Source organism: Schistocerca serialis, chromosome 2, assembly GCF_023864345.2.
Source record: "Schistocerca serialis cubense isolate TAMUIC-IGC-003099 chromosome 2, iqSchSeri2.2, whole genome shotgun sequence".
Taxonomy (NCBI): domain Eukaryota; kingdom Metazoa; phylum Arthropoda; class Insecta; order Orthoptera; family Acrididae; genus Schistocerca; species Schistocerca serialis.
Genome location: NC_064639.1, coordinates 451,898,802 through 451,922,591, shown reverse-complemented (window position 1 = coordinate 451,922,591; position 23,790 = coordinate 451,898,802). Strand labels below are relative to the sequence as shown.

At 39.7% G+C, this 23,790-nt stretch overlaps 1 protein-coding gene across 7 annotated transcripts in view; it reads left to right on the top strand.

Annotated features, from left to right (window-relative positions):
- LOC126457331 (zinc finger CCCH domain-containing protein 13-like) overlaps positions 1-10,129 on the top strand; it is a 243,890-nt gene extending 233,761 nt beyond the window's left edge. For 6 of the 7 annotated variants that reach the window (XM_050093536.1, XM_050093537.1, XM_050093535.1 and 3 more), the window contains 3 exons: positions 232-435; positions 8,517-8,712; positions 9,258-10,129. In XM_050093536.1, the coding sequence (XP_049949493.1) occupies positions 232-435; positions 8,517-8,712; positions 9,258-9,369 (512 nt within the window). In that variant the 3' untranslated portion in view covers positions 9,370-10,129. The remainder of the gene's footprint in view (positions 1-231; positions 436-8,516; positions 8,713-9,257) is intronic. The other variant, XM_050093532.1, reaches the window with a different exon arrangement.
- The last annotated feature ends 13,661 nt before the right edge of the window (positions 10,130-23,790 follow it).

Here is a 23,790-nt window from a genome sequence, read left to right as displayed (position 1 = left end):
CTAAGAATTCTGTAAAGAACATTACATAATTAATTTTTGATGAGTGGTCATCTTCTCACTACGTCTGCATAGAGTTAACTTACACGAAGTAGTTTTAGATTGTAAAAATACCTTTAATTAAAGTAATGTAAGTAATTAATTTAATTTATATACATAATAATATAATTAAATTTCTTTAATTAAATGCTATAATGCAACTTCAACCACTAATTCTTAATATGTTTCTCTCAGGCATTGGGGACGCTTTGGGTGTAGATTGGGCAAGTTTGGTTGCGGAATCAAGGCCTAGAACAGAATCTGTACGAGGTTCAGCACGTCGCCGTTGGGAAGCAAAGTGCATTCTATCCAGGATTGGTGTTTCTGAGCGTTATCTTGGAGGTGCTGAAGCTGTTGCGGAACTTACTGAACAATTGGAACAGGATAGCAAAGGTGACAGTAAGTTACCCAGTCTGCTAATTATAATGTGAAGAGGTTTATTGTTTACTGTCATTGTCAGTGTAAGATGAAGAAGAAGAAGAAGAAGAATAGTGCTGGTTCTGGTCAAAGCTATTTTATCAGAAAAATCTATATCACACACAGAGTCTTATCTCCAGCATGAACTATGAATTGTGTGAACCCACTGACTTGGTTATGTAGCACAGCAGAGGGAGGACCAGTGGAAGATTTTGTCACTTTGTTTGCAAGAACTGGTTTCTTTATAGAATGGTAGACCACAGAACACAAATTTTCAGAAGCGGCAGGCCTCCCCCCCCCCCCCCCCCCCCTCCAACTTAAGAGTCTTTGAGTGAAGAGAAGAAGGGATGTTGTAGCCTGAGAATTACTTAGAAAAGGTACCCAGAGAATTCTGTTATGAATTCTGGTAAAAAGACGAGAATGAAATGAAAAAGGCACCTAGAGCCATGAAACTAATCATTAAGTGGCAGAGCATACACCCGACCAGTCAGGATAGGAACAAGTGGCTGGTGATAGGAGTGCCAGAAAGACTACAAAGGCAATAAAAGTAAGGCAGAGTAAATAATGGAGGAAGAAAAAATATGGAAAGGAAAACAGCAGGAATAATGAAATATAAACGAAAAATGAAAACAGAAAGTAAATAAATAGTGACTGACAAAGCAGACTCATGTATGTGAATATCATCCTGATTCAGATTTTTAGCAATATTCTCTAAGTCAGGGGTGTACAGACTTACTATTGCTGCAGGCCACAAACCCCTCACTGGCGAGTGTGGGAGAGTCGCATAGAAATAAATAAAAATGAATAGCTTATATAAATAATTTCATAAATATTATCCTGCTGAAATTGCCATTTAGTAGTGTGCACAAGGACCTACCCTCTGTTTTCCAGGAGAGAATGAACAATGATAAAAAATTAATTAAAAAAAAACAGTAAAAAAATAAAATGATCATATGGCATTGTTGGCCAGGAATCCCCATCCGAGGAAGTTTGGCCACTGGGTTGCAAGTCTTATTTCAGGTGACGCCAATTTGTGCAACTTGCATGTTGGTGGTAGTGATGATGATGGCGACGATGACAACACAACACCTATTCCAAAAGTGAAGAAAATCTCCGACCCGGCCGGGAATCGATCCCAGGCCCACTACATAGTAAGCGAACATGTTCTCACTCAGCTAAGCAGGTGGACACAACAAACAGCGAGGGGTAGCCAACCATCAGATAAATGGCTGGCCACATGCATCACTGCTCTAAGTCATTTCAGACAAATGTTGAGTTAGTCCTCTAAAAAGGTCATTGGTGACTTTGAGAGTGAACTGCTAGTGAGGTGTGTGTGTGTGTGTGTGTGTGTGTGTGTGTGTGTGTGTGTGTGTGTGTGTGTGTGTGTGTGTTTGTGTGTTTTTCGCTGATAAAATCCAGACTACTGTAGGCCATTGTCCTCATTTCATACTTGCAGGTGGTGAGTGAAGCTCCATTCACTCACGCTACTGAAATGAGAAAACTCTTTACTTTCGCTGTCATTTAATCAGACAGTTTATAGTTGTCAGTATGGTAAATCAATTCACACGGATAATCATCTGTATGTCACAGTGTTCAGAAACACCTTTAATTCTAGGTGTTGAGATTTTTAGGGTTTATCATGCATCTGAATTTCTTCTTCCGGCCTGCTTTTTCTACGTGGATTTTGGTGTGAAAAAAATACTCTACATTTTTAGAATTCTCAGGAATAGTTAATTTAAATGAAGTCAGAACTATTTTATTTAGTAAGTAAACTCTTCTATTTTATTGAAATGAAATGAACAGACAATACAGTCCTTTACAACTGGTACATCATTACCAGACTGCTTGTGATTCATAGCTTACCCCACACATCCCACACACATTTTTAAAGAAATGCAATCATCACCACTTGGGTGATATTTTCATTGGTCAACACAATTTTTGGGTGACACAGCAAATGCAAGTGTATTTTTATGCAATGTTATTAATTTAATGTTACTTGTAATTATGTTAATTGCTCTGCTACCTTGTGAAATACTGAAATATTCCACCCCAAAAGTTCTACCAGTCTCCAAACAATGACTCCAGTGCTAACATAATCTGCTATAGATAGGTAGTTAGGCTGTTGTGGTAGTGCGTGCATATTTGTAACGTAACCTAACGTTAGTAGACAAATTAGAATTGGTTTTCCTACTCTTTCTTGTTACAAACATACCTGTAAATTAGAAACTATCACAACAGCACACACAACAAAAGCAGTAAATGGTAGCACTTTACCTTGATTTCAACTGCATGTGAGGACTGAACTGATTGACAGATAGTGCTGTTGATATATGGATAACTTAAATGTATCAATTGCCTTTTTGGCTATTGACAGTGTGTATCCTTTTTTCATTGTATGATTTAAAATCAAATATCTTCCAATTTCACTACATGGCAACTAGGTCATGATGCGTGCGTGCGCCTCTGAACTCTCTCTCCGCCTTTGGCTATGTCCTTGACTGAACTTCACTTGCAAGTTACCAAAAACCAATTGTTTGCTTCTGCAAGGACAGAGCTTCAAAATCAAACTATGATGTATTGCTTTTATTTTTTTTGCTGTCCTTCCAGGTATATGAACTAAGAACTTCATGCTTAAATTGTATCTTAAATGATATTTTCTTTCTTTGCCTCCTTATTTCAATCTTGAACCTCGTATTCAATGATCAGTAAGAAAATACTGGCATTCCTGATATGAATTTTATAAAAGTTACCAAATAATTACAACCTTGGAGTATATAACTAACATAACTACTACAGAAATCTCTACTCTGTACAACAATCTATTCAGCTTTACTATAATTATTTCAGTTTTTCAATTTTAGTATCATACCTGAATATCTTCTGTTGTAACAGATTGTTTTTATTCGAATACTATTTATTCTGTAACATACACATTCCTGATTACCACATGGCATTAATTACTACCATTAACTTATTTATTTGGAATGTATAGTCTTTTTGCATTCATTTATTCATCAAATGAAATTTAATTTAGTAAATTTATTTAGTAAATTATCCATTCTCTTCAGCTGTCATTGCCTCATAAATCCCACAGCTCTTTCCATGCTTCATTGTTGTTTCCTGCAGATTTAACACACGTCATAATTATATGCCATTGGTCTTTTCCTAGGCAAGCACTATTGCACTCCTCAACACCTACACTTATGGACCATCTCCTGTTTCCCTCTTCAACCAAATATTCCAATCAAATGTAAGCACGCACTGTTTCTCAAGCCCTGCAAATAAAGTAAATATATGACAGGTACAAATACAAAACCAATTTACACAAGTCCAAAATCATAGCTATGTCCAGTCCAAAACTTTAGTGTGTCGAGTAACATGAAAAATAACCAGAGCGCATCTTGATGTGTGAACTAAATCCATTGTGAAGTGTGATGAATGCAGTTCAATCTCATATGGACAACATGTATTTTATAGACTATACGACACACCTTAATTTTGAAGCAGTATTATTAGATTGCAAAGCCAGACTAAAAGAAAAAAAAAAAAAGGACCTTAGTTTATAAAATTGAACTGACCTTTAAAATCCCTAAAAATTGTTATCTTAACTTCTGAAATTTCTTCTTCTTCTTCTTCATTTGTTATCATTGTTCTCTTCGTATATAAGATGGTCTTCACTGGCATCAAGAGCATTACTTACGCTGCACTTCGTGAAAGATTTAACAATAATGTTTTCCCTCATTCTAGAACACTACTGTTCGATCCACTGACTCACTTGTTTGATTGTAGGTCGTTTTAAAGCTCTCTTCGGATTCAATTCATGTTTCTTCCATCATCCATTTGTTCTGTTCCTCTCTTATATGCATTTTAAATAATTTATTTATCGAGAAGCCACGAGTTTGCAATTGTGAAGTGAGTCCTCCCAGAATAACAGCAAACTCTGTATTTCCATGTCTCACTTTCTCTTGCACAAATGTTTTTAAATGACTACTAAACTGATCTAGCAAAAGAAGAGAACTCTTCTTCAATAAAGCACCTTTCTTTCTCTCCCAAACTCTTGTTAATCCGTAATTTCATATGAACCTTGTGCATCCAACCCTTGTCACGTATGTGAACACCACCACCTGGCGGCATTTCAGAAGGTTTTGGCATTGTTTTATGTTTGGAATGATCATTGGATTAAGTGTATTACCATCAGCACAACATGAAAGGACAAAAATGTAGTGCATTTTTTCATGTCCACTTTTTTTATAGTTACAGTTTTAGCACCTTTCATGGCAACAGTTCTGTCACTTAGCACATCAAATGACAGAGGAGTTCCATCCAAATTCGAAACTTGGCTTAGTTCCACACTGGTTTTCTTTCAGTGTTGAATGATAAAGTGATGGAAATATAATATTTTGTCTTCATACTCTTGCGGCATTTTGGTTCGCATACTGAGTCCATAACACTTCATAATTCTGTAGCACCGACCAACTCCACCCTTAAAATCTGTTAAGGTCCACTCTAGCAGTAGCTTACGAGTGTGTATTTGAATCATTTTTGTATTAATTCCAGTGCCATGAATCAATTTCAAACTGTCATCTTCTATCTTTGGCCATTTTGCATTCAGTCCCCTATCTGCACATTTAGTCTTCCTCATTTTTTTCAATTCTTCTTTACTAGCCCACCAATCACAGACGGTTTTTTCTGTCGGTGGAGGGCCGAAGTGTCACTGCGCTGCTCTGTTTCCGTGTTTTGCGTATGCTGTTATGTTCGGTTTATGTCCTGCATCGTACGAATACCTATCTTTTTCCCCTCATTGTGAAACTATTAAACTAACAAAAATATTGTACTGTTACCGATAACACAAATCATTTCAATTCAGGTTCACTGGCACCAAAGACTGCTGTGAAGCATCACAGGCTAGAGAGTTTTCTGGGTTCATGACGGTGGGGCGGAAGGGGACCGACGTTATAAAGCTCGCGAATCCCTGCAACTCGTGATCTTCGCATCAACGCACAGGCGCTGCCAGTCGAATCCAGTGTTGCCAGATAGAGATAGGTTTCCCACGGCATCGAATATATGGCCATTTTTAAGACTGACAGGAATTTTAAATCAAACTTTGGACACTTCTATATTAATTTTGAGTATAAGATGCACCTGAATTTTGTAGGCAGTTCTTTGAAGGAAAAAGTGTGTCTTGTTGTTGTTGTTGTTGTGGTCTTCAGTCCTGAGACTGGTTTGATGCAGCTCTCCATGCTACTCTATCCTGTGCAAGCTTTTTCATCTCCCAGTACCTACTGCAACCTACATCCTTCTGAATCTGCTTAGTGTATTCATCTCTTGGTCTCCCTCTACGATTTTTACCCTCCACGCTGCCCTCCAATACTAAATTGGTGATCCCTTGATGCCTCAAAACATGTCCTACCAACCGATCCCTTCTTCTGGTCAAGTTGTGCCACAAACTTCTCTTCTCCCCAATCCTATTCAATACTTCCTCATTAGTTATGTGATCTACCCATCTAATCTTCAGCATTCTTCTGTAGCACCACATTTCGAAAGCTTCTATTCTCTTCTTGTCCAAACTATTTACCGTCCATGTTTCACTGCCATACATGGCTACACTCCATACGAATACTTTCAGAAATGACTTCCTGACACTTAAATCAATACTGGATGTTAACAAATTTCTCTTCTTCAGAAACGCTTTCCTTGCCATTGCCAGCCTACATTTTATATCCTCTCTACTTCGACCATCATCAGTTATTTTGCTCCCCAAATAGCAAAACTCCTTTACTACTTTAAGTGCCTCATTTCCTAATCTAAATCCCTCGGCATCACCCGACTTAATTAGACTACATTCCATTATCCTTGTTTTGCTTTTGTTGATGTTCATCTTATATCCTCCTTTCAAGACACTGTCCATTCCATTCAACTGCTCTTCCAAGTCCTTTGCTGTCTCTGACAGAATTACAATGTCATCGGCGAACCTCAAAGTTTTTATTTCTTCTCCATGAATTTTAATACCTACTCCTAATTTTTCTTTTGTTTCCTTTACTGCTTGCTCAATATACAGATTGAACAACATCGGGGAGAGGCTACAACCCTGTCTTACTCCCTTCCCAACCACTGCTTCCCTTTCATGTCCCTCGACTCTTATAACTGCCATCTGGTTTCTGTACAAATTGTAAATAGCCTTTCGCTCCCTGTATTTTACCCCTGCCACCTTTAGAATTAGAAAGAGAGTATTCCAGTCAACATTGTCAAAAGCTTTCTCTAAGTCTACAAATGCTAGAAACGTAGGTTTGCCTTTCCTTAATCTTTCTTCTAAGATAAGTCGTAAGGTCAGTATTGCCTCACGTGTTCCAGTGTTTCTACGGAATCCAAACTGATCTTCCCCGAGGTTGGCTTCTACTAGTTTTTCCATTCGTCTGTCTTAGTGTGTCTTAGAGTCGGTAAAATACGGTACTCAGTGTGTCTTCCTTCCTATTGCTGATCAATAGACATGTCAGGAGGACAGGGTCTTCATTGTACGGGTACTCCAGTGTCCGGTATGTAGAAGTACAGGTACCTTCTGGCACATTATTTGTGGGATCATCACTTAATAGAAATCTGCTCAGTCACTAATAATAGAACTATGCCTCGGAGAGACAGTTGGGGTGAGGGGTGCAGTAAGAGGTCTGGCGAAACCGTTCTCACCCACTTCAGAAATTCGCGAAGGGTGAAAGTTTCTTAGGATTCCACCACAACTATTGAGGCTCTAGTTGGGAATTCGATCGAAAGCGTGACAAACTTCTGAGTATATTTTGAAACTTATCAACACTTGAATTTAAAAATTTTGGTCAAAATGGTCTCTAAATAAAAATTCTTTTGGTCGAGATGCTGCCTGTAAAGAGAAATTTTCTTTTTATGTGGTACTCTTTGAACTTTATCCACATCTTAGTATTAGCATCTACTTACTCATTTTAAATTTCTGGCCACACACTCCCAACCAGCAGTGCTAAATCGTATGGTTACACTAAATCTTATGGTTACATCGTGCTCATCCACTGGCCAGTATTAATTCCAGTGTAGGCCACTCTTATAGGGCAAGCGGGGACTCCACTACGATTGTCCCTTTCATTACTTTCGAGGAGACTAAATTGTGCTTTAGTGAGTACCAGTTCAGTCATCAGTTAGTTGAGCCTATAGTGGTGTTTATAATGGCCGTAAATTGATCCTAATCTGTCAATTTTTCACATTACGTGTTCCAGTATATTGACTTAACGGTGGTATTTGGAAATTGAGACTTACCTTACCCCTTAATATTAACAGGTCTTTGAATTCTATAGCCATAAATTGAATGTCATCATCTGACAGTTGCCTCCTAGGTTCACAAAATTTCAGAAGACAATAATCCTTTATATGTAATTTTCACGAGCATTCCGATACAATTAAAATGTAGGGCAAAATGTGTCTACCTCAAGCCAGTGGTACATAATTAATAACTGCCAGTTAATCCCATAAGCACAAGGAAGTTTTCAGTTCATACTCGTATGTAGCTGATAAAGCCATAACTTTAACCCAGTCACATGTTTTAGCAAAGCCTCTACTGACTAGCTCATACTTGTTCATACACTGAACTTATTTGTGGCCCCCAAAATGAGCATAGATTGTCAGACTAAATTCTAAACTTTACTATCAGAGGCACAAACTCTCCATCTTTGATCTGTGAACCCTGACCTCCAATACTGGTCTACTATCCATATATCCCATCCTTTCTTCCAACTCCTAAAGGGCATAGGATTGAAGGACTTTTTTTGAGGGGGGGGGGGGGGGGGGGCATTTCTGAGTCTTGGTGCAACTATCTCAGTGTCATTAGATGGTAACTTCATATTTCATTACCCATTAAGCAAAAGATGTAGCAATACATACATTAAATAGTGATATTTCTGAGGACAACTTTGTTTTCTTACTTCACTGTTTCTTGTTGCACATGAACAATGAACAGCTTTTTAGGCAACAGCTAAAGGAAATAACTGATACTAAATAAAAGAAAGAATAAATTTTATGAAAAAGTCCAATTTTATTGTCAACAGATAAAGAAAACAAACCAGTCGGAGATAACCAAGAGTGTCCTCCAGCTGAAGAAACCACAAAGGAACCATTGTTCCTACATCCTGTGGCAGGAATACACGTAGCATTGCGTGACAGAGCAGCAAGAAGGAAGGCATTATTTGCTAGTTGTGGTCCATACAGAAGAGCTCTCTCTGCTCGCAGGGATCTTGCTGTCAGGTATGTCAGTATTGAAGTTTAGTCCATCTCTTGTAAATAGATTGTTAACAATGAAAGGAGAATATAAGATCAGCTGTATTCTGCTCTTTGGATGGAATATTTTTTGGGAAAGGATGCTTACAATAGCAAAGGTAGTGAATATCTCTTCATTCCAGTGTTGCATATACCTATCTTTTAAGTCCACATTGATATCAGTTTTTATTTATTTCTTACCCTCAGAATTCCTTTGTCAACTACTTCCTCCTATCCTACAAGGATGATACTGAAACTTAAGTTGAAAATTGTATACTTAGCTGTACACTCGTTTTGTTAATGGAGAAATACTTGTTTCCTCCTTCATTAAAAAATTTGCTTTACAATTTATTCTAAACATTTATAAGAAATGCCTTTTGTCATACAGAAAAATTATATGAGTTGTGCTGTATAAATATTTCCTTTACAGCAAATATTTCATAATAACATTTTACTTTGCAAATGTGTGCTATTAGCTATAGATCAATTTTATTGCTGTTAAGATATAACAGAAATGATGGTTTTGATTTCAGGCGTCAGCTGTGCAATTTACCAGTGAAAGAGACAAGTGTGGAATCATCACAGACAAATTCTGACAGTGATTTGTTTCGTCTCAGTGTCCAGTTATTTGAACGAAGCCTTTAGCAGTGTCAAAGAGACATATTGAAATTTAAGTCTTCAGTGAGTTGAAGTCCTGCAGTTCTGATTTGACTCTGACTGCCGTATTTGGGATGAATCTCACCAATGAGACCACACTCAAGGAGAACTACCAGTATAGTCCAAATGGCTGCAAAGAGACTGGTTACTGGAGCAGCCCTTTTCTTGTAAATGCTAAATGAATTGTAGAATGTATATTCTAATGTCGGTCTCCCTCAGCATATTGTACAATTACAGACTCAAGAATATTTTAGAGTAAATTAGTAATGCAATTGTGAGTTGTAAGGACCTCATCATTTCAGTGTAAACATTTACTTTGCAGATGTTGTATTTGTTCTTTTAATATGATTTGTATATTTGTACTTGTGTCATAGCTCTAAAGTCTACATTTGTTGCATGTACTCTATTTGAAGTTTTGATTGTATATAAAATATAGACTGGTGTGTGTGTGTGTGTGTGTGTGTGTGTGTGTGTGTGTGTGTGTGTGCGTGTAGCCATTTTCCATTTTGTCAGAATGTTGACTGTATCTGAAGTAATTTCAGTGCTTTACAGTACTGGTTTGTTTCTTTGTAAATAGGAGAAAACTGTGTTAACTTGCAAGTGCTGTATTCTTGAGATGTTTGTATTTAACAGTGCCCTGTTTCACATACATGTTCTTCAAAATAATTGTTTTGGTGTTGTAATACATGTGCACAATACTGTGTCACTGGTTTTTTCTGGTATAAATTTATCAATATTACTGTCAAAATTTGTCAGTTACTTGTTCCTGGTCATAGCTACTTGTTTTTTCACACAGTGAATTAATGCAGAAGTTGAGACACTGCAAAAGGATTCAGGAGGAATGGGATTCCAATTCCTGTGTAGCTATCATGTCTTATTTCTTTCCAAATCTGGTAAGTTCTGTAAGTTACTCATAATATAGTTCTATTAAGATCGTACTAACTACCATAAGCCGTTCCAACTTAACTAGCTTGCCATATGTAGTGGTCTTAAATTTTATGGAATTGTAAGCAATGACCTTCCTTCCATCCTCCCAATTAGTGTGATTGTGATGTAGTTTTGTAATTTTCCGTTTCAGTTCCGTCGTCTTCAAACTGAAGTTCTGTGTGTGCTACAGGGAGACCGCACAATCATTAGATTTTAATTACCCATGGAATTTATCCTCCTCTCAGCCTCTATCTAAAATAGCTACCACTTCAAAAAAAACCTCAAAAATACTCATCTCCCCCCCCCCCCCCCCCAATTCGTCTTACTCAGTACTTCCCACACTTTGAATGCATAAATACATTACTCCATTAAGGTAATGACTTTCTTTAAGCAAGCCCTGAAAAGGGATTATTCCTCCCTGATATTCTTCCCACACCAATCATTGCCCTCTGTAACATCCTTATTGAACCATATGACATTTCTAGACCATTGTCGGTACTTCATGGTTCCTTCTGCTGCAATTGTTCATCCTGAAAAACCTGCCCCATGGACCCACTACTGACATTTCCAGCCCCACTTCAGTAAATTTTAGAATATACGTGATACCAAACATGTTGTTTACAAAATATCGCATTTCACTGCATGGTTTTTATTATAGGAATGAACTCTACTAAACTGGCTGAGCTCACGAGTGAACAGAAGAACATTCTACACCAGGATATGTATAGAACCCAGTTGCTGAGTGTGCTCAATTACATGAATCAAGGAACCAGAACCTTTACACCACACGGGCCAATTCTGTCCTCCCATCCAGTAATAGTTTCACTGATCTTTGGGGAAGGGAACTTTCTCTCCAATGTAGCCTTGCCTCCCACAAACTTCTCAGATTTAATCTCTCTTTTTGTTTCCATCTTGCCCCCCCCCCCCCCTCCCCCCTGCCTTCCATATCTCTCTTTTCCCCATCTGAGTCTCTGCTTTTCACTTTTCACTTACTGCATAACTTCACTTTTAATTCAAGTTCTCATTTCTTTTTCTCTTAATCCACCTTTACTTCTGAATCTGTCTATAACATACATTTATTGTAAATTTCCTGCCTTCCTCCAAAATATGTCATATAATCGATGCAAGGCAGCTGGAGTAGCTCACTTCCAAACATAAATCAACATGGATTAACAATAAATAATGTAGCCTAAATGTCTTTTTGAACTCATCAGGTTTTATTATTGATATTTTCTTTGAGAGTTACTACAGTGATTTTATCTTTGACTTTAGTATGAGAACTGTACAATTCCCTTGCCTTATGTAATTTCAAGTAGGCAGATTACATATTTCCATTTTTTAAATCTGCAAATCTATTCAAATATCTTGCTTTTCTTTCTGCTTTATGTGTTAGATCCTAATATATTTATATTTGCAGAAAAATGCTCATATCAGAGCACAAAAAATGTTAATATTTTCATGTTTGTTTAAAAGACTCTGACTGAAAAGTGGAGTACCAGCTGCCTCATTCTTCCTCCCGCAGTATCTTTAAAGATTTTCTCAAAATTTTGGCAAGCAAATATATTTGTGCTTTTTTTAACATTCAAACACCTCAAACTGCTACTAGCCCCCGTAACTGTGACTCACACCCACTGGTCCATCACTGCCAGTCACTCATAACCGTCCACACCTAGTTGCCCTTTCTCACTCACTCATTCAGCCAAATTCATTGTCACTATTTCTCTGTCTCTCCTTGTCATTGTCACCTGTGTCACAACCGCAATCCCCTTTGTTCTGTCCTACTACTGTCTCCTCTCACTGTCAGTGTTTCCCTCACGCCCTCTCTTACTGTTAATATCTCGTTCCTTCCTTACTAGTGCTACAGTCTCTTCTCACTGTCACTATCTCTCTTGTTGTGGTTGGCAAGAGAGCCAACACCGTTTTACTAAAGGAGGCCGAAATGCACGCGTTTTAGCTCACGCAGGCTGGCGTGAGGTCTGGAACATGACAAGGAAATTAGAATTTAGAAAAACAGACGTAGCTGGTGGAATACTTGACTTTAATCCATTAATGATGAACATCGCTCTTGACGGTACATGATTCACAATATCAATAGTAACTGAATATGGCGCCTTGCTAGGTCGTAGCAAATGATGTAGCTGAAGGCTATGCTAACTATCGTCTCGGCAAATGAGAGCGTATTTTGTCAGTGAACCATCGCTAGCAAAGTCGGTTGTACAACTGGGGCGAGTGCTAGGAAGTCTCTCTAGACCTGCCGTGTGGCGGCGCTCGGTCTACAATCACTGATAGTGGCGACACGCGGGTCCGACGTATACTACTGGACCATGGCCGTTTTAAAGGCTACCACCTAGCAAGTGTGGTGTCTGGTGGTGACACCACATTCCTCCCCCGCAAATCGGCATACGGTTGTGGTATAAGGCTTCCGCCCAGCGTGGGGAGGACCCCATGTTGACATATACGATGAGGTGGGGAGCCTAACAACAGGCGAGGCTGTGCCATGCGCACCCTGCCATTGGGACCGCGGGGAGCTAGGAAACGCCTGAAAATCTGCTCCAGGGTGCACGCCAACATGTGGTGTATGCGCCCGTAGAGAGACAGGAGGGGCCGAAGGGTCGACCTCCATTGGGCCGGGGCACCTGACGGGCGAAGACGACAGACGACGCATGGTCCGGAGCGGGCAAGAGTTCCATGTCGGAGGACAACTGGTCCCGGGAAGCGATCGGCGGCGCTTGATCCAGGGAGGCGCCCGGCGGCTGCAGCGAAGCGTCCACTGCGGGCATCGCCGGCGGGAGAACAGGCGGTGGCGGCAGTGCGTCGCCGTGGGGCAAAATGGAAGGCAGCATCGGTAACACCTGGGGCTGAGGCGAGCCAGTAGATGGGTCCCCAGGGCGCTGACCGGACGGCACCGTCGCTGAAAGCAGATCCCGTGTGACAGAGGCGCAGCTGGTTGAGATGCCGGCGCACCTCACCAGAGGCCCCCAAAACCAGATACATAGCGTTGCCGAGGCAGCGAAGAATGCGCCCTTCAAGCCAACGCCGTGAACCTCGATAGTGGCGATAGTAGACAACATCGCCTGGAGCAAAAGCAGGTGTCTGCCGCTGCACAGGAACCTGATGCGGCGGATGTAGCAAAGACATCAAGGTTCGATGATGACGACCGTGGAGCAACTCAGCTGGCGAGCGACCATCTCGGGGCTGAGAGCAATACGAGGACAAAAAGAGCAGTAACGCGTCCTCCCGAGAATGCGACTCTTTCAACTTCAACATCTGTGACTTGAAAGTCCTGACCAATCGTTCAGCGGCATCGTTTGACTGTGGCGAAAACGGCGCGGACGTCAGATGTTGAATACCATTGGCCTTGCAGAATGACTGAAATTCTGCGGACATGAATTGTGGGCCATTGCCGGAAACAATTGTCTGTGGAAGACCTTCAATGCAAAAGATAGCAGACAATGCTTGGATGGTGGCAGACGATGTCGTGGAAGACATCCGGACAACAAAAGGAAAATTACTGAATGAATCTATCACTACCAACCATCGAGCATTCCAGAATTGACCAGCAAAATCGATGTGTAAGCGTTGCCAAGGGGAAGTGGCTTTTGGCCATGCAAAGAATTTCCACTGTGGTGCTGATTGTTGTTCGGCACACACCATGCAAGAAGAGCACATATTTGTAATTGGGGCATTGATTCCGAACCAAGTACAGTGCTGACGAGCAAGTTGTTTCTTTTTCACTATACCCCAATGTCGTCGGTGGAGAAGCTTTAAGATAGAGGACTGTAACGAACATGGTACCATGACCCTGGACTGATCATTATCAGAATGCAACAGTAAAACACCACGTCGTAAAAAAAGTCTCTCCTGGTGAGCAAAAAATCGGCGAACCAACGGATCCCCGATCCGTGACTTTGACAAGGGCCATTGCTTAGCAACGAAATGCAGAACGGTAGCAAGGACAGGGTCGAGAGCTGTGGCTGTAGCTACACGACGAAAATCAATCGGAAACGATTTGATCACGTCATCGGTTTCCGAATCAATGAACATGCAAGCAAATTCGGAGGAATCGAATGCTCTATCCTCAGCAACAGGCAAACGGGACAACGCATCGGCGTTTCCGTTCTTAGCAGTGGACCGATACAAGATATCGTAGCGGTACTGCGAGAGGAAAATAGACCAGCAAATGAATTTCTGCGCTGTACGTGGAGGTACAGGCTTGTTCGGATGAAAAAGCGATGTCAAAGGTTTGTGGTCTGTGATGATGGTAAAGTGACGACCATACAAGAAATCATGAAACTTTGTAACACCAAATATGAGAGCCAATGCTTCTGTCTCGATCTGTGAATAATTTCTTTGTGCAGACGAGAGCAATTTGGATGCAAAGGCAATAGGGCAATCGTGCGATCCATCTTTGTGTGCAAGCACAGCACCGATCACGAAATCCGATGCATCCACCATCTACAAAAGGGGCTTCTGGGGATCAAATGGCGTAAGGCAAGTATTGGAAAGCAACGCCGATTTCAACTGGCGAAAGGCGCGTTCGCATTCCGTTGTCCAGACGAACGGAACACCTTTACGGCGTAAGCGATGAAGCAGAGCTGAAATGGAAGAGGCATGTGGCACATATGTGATAGTAATTTATTTTTCCCAGCACACTCTGTAGCTGCTTCAAATTCAGTGGCAACGGGAAGTCGTGTATGGCACGAAGGCCCGTGGGACTGGGATGTATGCCTTGGGCATTGAGTACAGTCCCAGGTATGGCAAATCACGAGCAAAAAACACACATTTGTCCTTCCGCAAGCGAAGACGATTTTGTCGCAAGACCTGAAATAATGTTCTGAGATTGGCCGAATGTTCTTCTTCCGTCTTTCCGGAGATCACAATACGATCCAGATAATTTGCTGCAGTAGGGACCGATGCACAAACAGTTTGTAGATATCGCTGAAACAATGCAGGGGTGGATGCACACCCGAATGGCAGTCGTTTGAATTGATACAACCCAAGATGCGTGTTAACCACCAAAATGCGCTGGGATTCTTCATCCACCAGTATTTGCAAGTACGCATCTGCAAGGTCCAACTTCAAAAAATTGTTACCCGGCACAGTTTGTCAAAAAGATCTTCCGGGCGGGGTAAAGGAAAAGTTGCAATCACTAGTTGTGGATTCACTGTTGCCTTGAAATCCACACAAAGTCTCAATTTTCTGGAAGGTTTTGGCAAAGTTACTAAGGGTGATGCCCAGAGAGAAGCCTGCACACGTTCAATTACACCTTGTGATTCCAAATCGTGTAATGTTTTTGCGACCTCATCACGCAATGTGTGGGGAACATTGCGCGCTCTGAAAAATTTCGGTGGCGCATTTACTTTCAGTTCCAAATGTGTTTTATAGTTCTTAGCGCAACCAAGGTCTGGTGCAAAAATGTCTGCAAATTCTTCACATAGACGAGAAACACTGTCGGAAGGCACAGTCTGGTTCACTGATAGGACCTGATTTACTATAGACAAGTTAAACAACTGAAATAAATCGAAACCAAACAAGTTCACTGCAGAAGAAGAATGAAGGACGTAAATTGACACAAGTTTTGTTTGTCCTTTGTATGTTGCAAGAAGGCTGCACTGTCCTAACACAGGGATCTCTTGACCTGAATAGCTAGTTAACTTAGCATTTGCGGCACGCAACGGAGGTGTGCCCAGCAGTTTGTAAGTGTCTTGATTGATCAGTGAAACTGCAGCCCCGGTATCTAGCTGGAATGGTATCACTTTGCCGTTAATGTCCAAGTCCACAAAAAGTTTATTGTCCTGCTGACGACAAGAGCGACTGTCTCGTGCAACGTGAGCTGACACTGGTACATAATCACTTGCGACTTGACGGGATTTCCGGCAATGTCGACGCACACTATTTGTGGGACGAACACAGTCACTGTTAGAGAAAGTGGCACTGGGCTGAGTGGAATGAACTACAGGAATTTCCATGGGCGAAGTTTCGCGAGCCTGAGTATCCTTGGTTCGATTCCGATTCCGGTGTGAAGCAAAGCGCCTGGAATGGTTTTGAGCTTCCGATCTGAGCTGTTTCTGGCAAACACTCTGAACATGTCCTTTTTTATTACAATAAATGAAATAGCTTGGTGTGACCACTCCGTCCAGCTTTCCAGTGCAGCATCAAAAGGTCGAAAAGTTGGTGCAACAGCATGTGTGGCTGCGTTAGCGGTGGAGCGGCAGCTGCCGCATCGTTTTGCATTGCACGTTGACCCTGGACGAGCTGTCCGAGGGCATCCAGTAATGCCTGCGTCTGCTGATTCTGTAAGCGATAAAATTCGGACAGTACATTTGGAGATTTGTGGCGAAGCCATTACACAAGTAAATCAGGGCAGTTTAGAGAAGAAAGCGGTTTTGCCTCGTCGCCAATGTTGTGGTTGGCAAGAGAGCCAACACCGTTTTACTAAAGGAGGCCGAAATGCACGCGTTTTAGCTCACGCAGGCTGGCATGAGGTCTGGAACATGACAAGGAAATTAGAATTTAGAAAAACAGACGTAGCTGGTGGAATACTTAAATTTAATCCATTAATGATGAACGTCGCTCTTGACGGTACATGATTCACAATATCAATAGTAACTGAATATGGCGCCTTGCTAGGTCGTAGCAAATGACGTAGCTGAAGGCTATGCTAACTATCGTCTCGGCAAATGAGAGCATATTTTGTCAGTGAACCATCGCTAGCAAAGTCGGCAAACAACTGGGGCGAGTGCTAGGAAGTCTCTCTAGACCTGCCGTGTGGCGGCACTCGGTCTGCAATCACTGATAGTGGCGACACGCAGGTCCGACGTATAGTAGCGGACTGCGGCCGATTTAAAGGCTACCACCTAGCAAGTGTGGTGTCTGGCGGTGACACCACATCTCTCTTCCTCATAGTCATTGTCATACACTCTGTTTCTTGTTACTACTGAACCTCACCCACTTCATTTTTCTCTGTGTTCCACTAACACTGTGTCCCTCTCATTCTCTCATACTGCCATTGTCTCCTTCACTCTTTTTATAATGCAACCACTGCCTACTGTTTTCCAGTATTTATTACTTTTCTATCTCTTTGCCACTGCCACTGTCTTCTTCTCTCTCACCATAAAAAAGCTTGAATATGTCCGTGTGCCAAAATGTTTAAAGGTGCTGAGGAAGGAAGAGTGAGGCAGCTGGCACCTAACTTTTCAGTCAAAGTCTTTCAAATAAACAGGAACATATTCACTGTTTTTATGCTCTGATAGCATTTTTCTGCTTGCTCTTCTTTTCCTTTCTGCAGCAGGACATGTAACTCACATGAAAAGAAATGTATTGGCCAGTAAAATTTGAGTAGCTTACTTTCATCAAATATAAACAATGCAAAACTAATTTTACATGTCAGACTGGATTTTACATGTTGAAAAATTTTGCACGTGCTTCAGTACTACAACAGGGATTCCCAGATGACAACAGAGACCCTTTACAGCATATTTCTTCATGCTACATCAATTTAAAGACTATTTTTTCACTTCAAACTGAATTTTATGAACACAGGTAGGGTAACTTTGAACCCCTGTATCTCAAAAATGGAAAATTTTCAAAGTTGTTCAAGACTGGGATCTTAGGAATACTTTGTAAAAATTACAGTCATTTGCTGTGGATAGCCTTATTTCAATCACTGACTGGGTTTTGATAGCCAAAAATTTTCAGAGTTGTTTGAGATCAGGATCTTAGGAACATATTGTAAAAATTTCAGCCATTTACTGTGCATAGCCATCTTGGAATATTTGGCTGGGTTTTGGTCTGTTGGTAACGGCAAAGCTCTCTCTTTTTGCGGTTTTCTGAGGAACTGTCTATGAACTAATGGTCCCTCCATAAGTCCCATAAAGCCCACCATAGACCACATCACTAAGATAATCCTTCTGTTGGGTATATAAGTCAGGGCATATACAACCTGGGACAACTAGGAAATCCAGAAGAAACCTGGAAATTTTTCAGAATTCTGAGAATTTTTCATTGTTTTTGTTTTTAGTTAAATTTTTGTAATTTTGACTCGTAATAACTGATACTCTTGCAAAGAACATTACTGTATCCTGCTACTGCAGAATCATACTGCAGCAGTGAAACATAAACAAGAGCAAAAATCAAAATAAAACTTAAGTTGCAAAGGAAATGAGCCATTTAAAACAAACTACTGTGCAATACTTTGTAACAACACACTGCTTTCTACTGGCATGCTGTTTACATTAGGTTCATTTGAGCAGTTGCCAAGGAGCTCATGGACATGCACAATTGAATCACGTATGAGCAGTACCTTCTACTGCTTCGCGCTGCTTGAAGTGTGGCTGCTAGCTGTACCAGCAGTAGCTGCAAGCAGCCAGACGCTAACGTGAAAAATTTTTCTGGTGCCCTAACTGCCAGATTTGCTCATGTGCACAGTTGTCTGAGTTGTAGTGGGGAGGGGGTAGTTTCCATGTGACCCGTGTTTACCTTTCATGATTTCGCTGTTTCCTCTTTGTTTATGGCTCCCATCTCAAATGAAAACAAAATGGATTTCTGTGGCCAGGAGCTATCAAGTGAATTAAAGTACATTCACATAATTTCAGAAGTCAGAAATATATTACTAGTTTCAGTTTTCTGATTTTATTTTATTTCCACATTTGTGGCAGTCGAGCATTAATTACCTTGCAGAACAATGAAGTTATTTTTGTCGGTTTGCTAAAAAAATTGGGTTTTGTTAATCTTTTCCACTAAGAGAGTCAATTTATTTGAAATGAAGTGTTTCATTCCACAGTATCGGCTAGTTCCAATTGTTTGCTGAATTTCTAGTGCACATTGTCATCTTCTGGCATGTATGGCATTATGCCACAATAAAGAACTAAGCATGAGACATTACGGTACAGTACAATACAATACTAATACTCCAAGACAATTTAGATCCCGGAAACCACGCTTAAAAGCTTAATATCGGGTAGGGCCTACTTCATTGTGAATCTGGACAAACCAATGTGCACTTCAAGCACAATTATGCAGTTTAGTATAGTTTACAAAATTCTGATGCTCTTGGTGTATCCTCTGATGTCCTGTTTCTTTTGTGATATAATGTAAGATCTCTTAATGCTTTATATATACAAACATATGAGCTTCCTACATCATCGTAGCTGCACAATAATGCCTCTTTTTTGGCACACACTGCTAAAACGAACAGGTCTCGGGATAGTATTGCGAATGGTGGTTTGAAAAGCATGACTTTCAAAATAAACTTCCTTTTATGCAAGTTGAATTATGTTACATGTGGGAATGTGGGATGACTTCCTTAAATCATAGAGTCTCATTTACAACTTAACGGTTTGAGGACTAATCACTTAGAATAATTGGAGCTCAGAACAACAGACATTTATGTCATTATTTTAAATTTTATTGGCACATTTGTATGATGTATCTTAAAGTGTGACATATGCAAAAAAAGACCAATATTACATTCGAAAGCTTAGCTTCTCTTGTAATTACTAATCTTCAAGACCAATATTATATGCAAAAGCTTAGCTTTTCTTGTAGCTACACTATGTATATTAATGTAAACCATTAACTTTTCCTCTTTGTATGTTCATGCTACTGAATAGTGATCTTGCTGTTGGCTGACTATATCATGTGTCCTGTGCTCTGAATATCTGCCGTCATCGGCTGGTGAGATCACATGACATGAGTTATAATTGTCTTACAAAAGGGCATCGCAATCTTGATTTCAATGCTCTGGAAAATAATATGCTGTGTTTGGTGGAATTTGAATTTATATGTTCTTAAGGCGAAAATATGCAGCATACATGTTGCTGCATATCGAAAATCTTTCCAAAACTTTCTTTTTTTTTTTTTTCCTAAAGTGCTAGGAAGTTACTGGTGTACAAAACTCTAACCATTCAAAGGATTGATCAGTTTTACAGTTCCGAGGGAAAATTACCGAAAATCTACTGTCACTTAACATGGAAAAAGTGTATTTTTTAACAGGGATATCCAGGAATGTTTTTTCTTCGTCCACGTGTACACCCTGTAAGTGGTCCCTAGTCCAAGGGCTATACAAAACACATGACCGTACCATTTTATCACAAATAGAACCCAAGGTATGAGCACTGGAAAAACCCATTTTAATGAATGGCATTTTGGAACTTATTAGGTACACATGTTGTCCCGTGCATACCAATACAAATATTAAGAACCAAACAAGATTTCTTGAAAAATAAAAGAGGAGGGGGGAAAGGTGGTTTTAGGACTAATATGTTGCTCTTTTTTCATAAGATATGTTCCTTTACAGGGATTTTGTTTATTGTGAGTTTTTGATCAGTGACAGCAAAACATAATAAGAAAGTCAGCTACTGGTTGAAAATTGTTGCTTTGACATTTACAATTTTATAATGGGTGCATTAGGATCTGGATTATCTGGTCCATGAATAGGCAACAAGGATCCAAGTAAATTATTGGTTCCATCTGGAAGAAACATAGTATTTGTGTCATTACGTATATATGTATTAAAAACAAAATTGCAGGTTGCTTTCAAAAGCAAAGAAGTACATACATAACAAGAGTTACATCAGTTACTACCTGCCTCCCGCATGGAACACGCCTATCTCACCACTGACTACCAGTGTTTGACACATATGGTTGGAGTCAACAAGTATGGGCCTGAAGATGATGATGTAACAACATTGAAACTAGTCACCAATAAAACCAACACCTTAATACAGCTGTAGGAATTTCGTCATTTTTAAACATATAATTCTACAAATGGTTATAAACACCATGTAAGAAGCATTTCCCTTACTAGCTAACAACTGATTAAGACAGAAATGCATTCCTCTATCCCCATAACAGATCATGTAGAAGGACCCATACTATCTCTTATACCAGTAAATATTTATATGGCACATATATTGTCATTATAATTCTGTACCTGTGAAAGAACTAATAGGACAATCCCCAGGTATTCATCTGATGAAGACCATCGTATTGAGTCTTAGACAAGAGATGAGCATAACCTAGAACCAACATGTAGCTGATTATTATGTCAGTAACTGCCTACTCCAATAAATCTCATAGTCATTAGTGCCCAATACAGTAACATTACTTTCCAGCAATAAAGTTTTCATGGCAAAATAACCCTTCGCCTACAACACATACTAATTAACACAACCAAGTGACATGTTCACACTTAGCCAAAACATCACTAGACAGACTTTAATGATATAATCACTCTTACAACAACAAATTCACACATATGATCAACAGGTGAACATATACATATCTCTATAATATTTATAAAATATAATCAGTTCCACCAACAGTAGAAAGGTTTTAGGTCTTGATAAGCATATAACCCTTTAATGATAAGCATATAACCCTTTAATTTTTCCACTCTCTGGGGAGCCATATCAGGTAGGTGTCAGGTATACATGCAGTTTGAATCAACTCATAAAAAGATGTTCCTGTTTCTTCACTATTTTATTTATCTGCTGAGACCTCTGGTGGTTCCACAGTAAAACCATACCACCCATTTTGTAATCATAGCCCTGCGACCTATCAAAGTGCCACTTCCTTTCAACAGCTCTCTCCACAAATTCACTAGAGTGTTTTTTGTTGTATACAATAATTTCTGGTTCTGGTTATTTTGCTCCCAGTCGTGATGTTGCACATGAAAATTTGAAAATAATTAGTACATGCAAAAAAATTTCATACAATATCATAAATAATGTTGAATAATTTACACAACTGGTTCCACGGCTTTCTCAATGTCATGTCACCAGGTGTCCAGTTGTGCAAATTTATATTAAAAAAACACAGTATAATTAATTAAACAAATTAATTTTTTCGTGCACTTTTATCATTTTGATTCCTTATAGATTTTTAAGGGAATGCAATGTCTTTCACTTTTAACGTATATCAATTCCTGTATTGATTAAATGGTTCTCCTTCCGCTATAATTAATTCTCTTTCTTGACCATGTGTACAATATTGATTCTTAATTGGACTTCCACTTCTGATGCAAGCAGCTACAGTGACACGACATTGGGATTAATGTGCAGAAGAAAAGAAAACTTTCGTGGTTTTACACAAAAACGAACTCTCAGACTTCATACTTTCATAAAATTATTATTCAGACAACACATTGTATCGTAAATAATACTTCTTCTTGCCACAAGAACTGAATAGAGAGTCTCTCTAATAATTGTCAAAAAAAAAAAAAAATTGAAAAATGTTTCCACCATTTGTCTTTCGCCTTCCGGCGTAGCAAAATATCTTTTTGCCGACGTTTACACTGGCCGCGCTAGTGTTTATTGTCATTGGTAATAACTTTTTTCATAGTGTGTCGGGGCTTTTCTGTATGTACCTACACAATGGCCTTCACACAGACCAAAATTCTGCTGAAGCAAGCAGTTTCCCAAATGTCGAAAAAGGTAGAAGTGGCCATCAGTGCAGAGTTAATCGGTTTATCACAATAAAATTCACATGGAACATAGATTAAACTGTGTAGACCAAGAAAATAATATTTTTGAAAAAATGATTTTTTGAACCAAAATCGATTACATCCGCTCTTAACACTTCACACAGAATAAGGTGGGCATGAAATTAGCTATAGAGGTCCTCGTTATAAAAAACAGCGTTTTACACCACCGGCAATTCCCTACCTTCGCACCTGGGAGGAAGTATGTCCAATCAGTGATTTCATTAAATCATATCACAGTGTTGAACAACAAATTCGGTTTGTCACCAGTCAGCTGCAGGGACATGCCTCTGTGTGTGGAATGAGCGGAGTGACAAAGTGTGCTATGACAGATTTAATAAGTACAGAAAACTTTATTCTTTAAAATCTGTGATACATGGGCCAATTATTAACCTACTGTGTGGCCATTATCTAGAAAAATTGACATTTTAAAGCAGATTGTAAGTGACAATGGATTCCAGTTTACTGAATCTAAGTGGAAGAGTTTTTTTTGTTTTTGAAATATGATGGTATCTGACATAAATTACCTCTGTAATATTATTCTAAAGCAAAGCCTCCTGAAAGACTGTTTAGGGATTTAAATGGATTTGTATGAACTTATTGTTCTAGGAAGCAAAGTGTGTTGCCAAGTGACTACAACAAAGAGATAATTATGAATGAGTTAAATCATAGTTCAACAGGGTTCTCATTGAGCATGTTGCTGTTCGGTAGGAACAGTAACCAGTTGAGGAGGGAATCAAAAGCGAAACCGGTATTTACGGAAAATTTTGGAAATACGCTGTTTGTTTGATCGCAGCAAAGGTAGGACCCCTACGCAGCTGCTTGCTTAGCTATGTTAGCAGGCGTCTCCTGCGTAGTAATTAGACATCCTTTTCCATAAATTCCCTTCCTAAATGTATTGTTGTGAATTTTTCAGAAATTTTACGTAATGATTAGCGAGAGAAAAGTTTGAAGTTTTTGTGTGATAACATTTCGTGCGTCATAAAAGTGGCCAACATGCC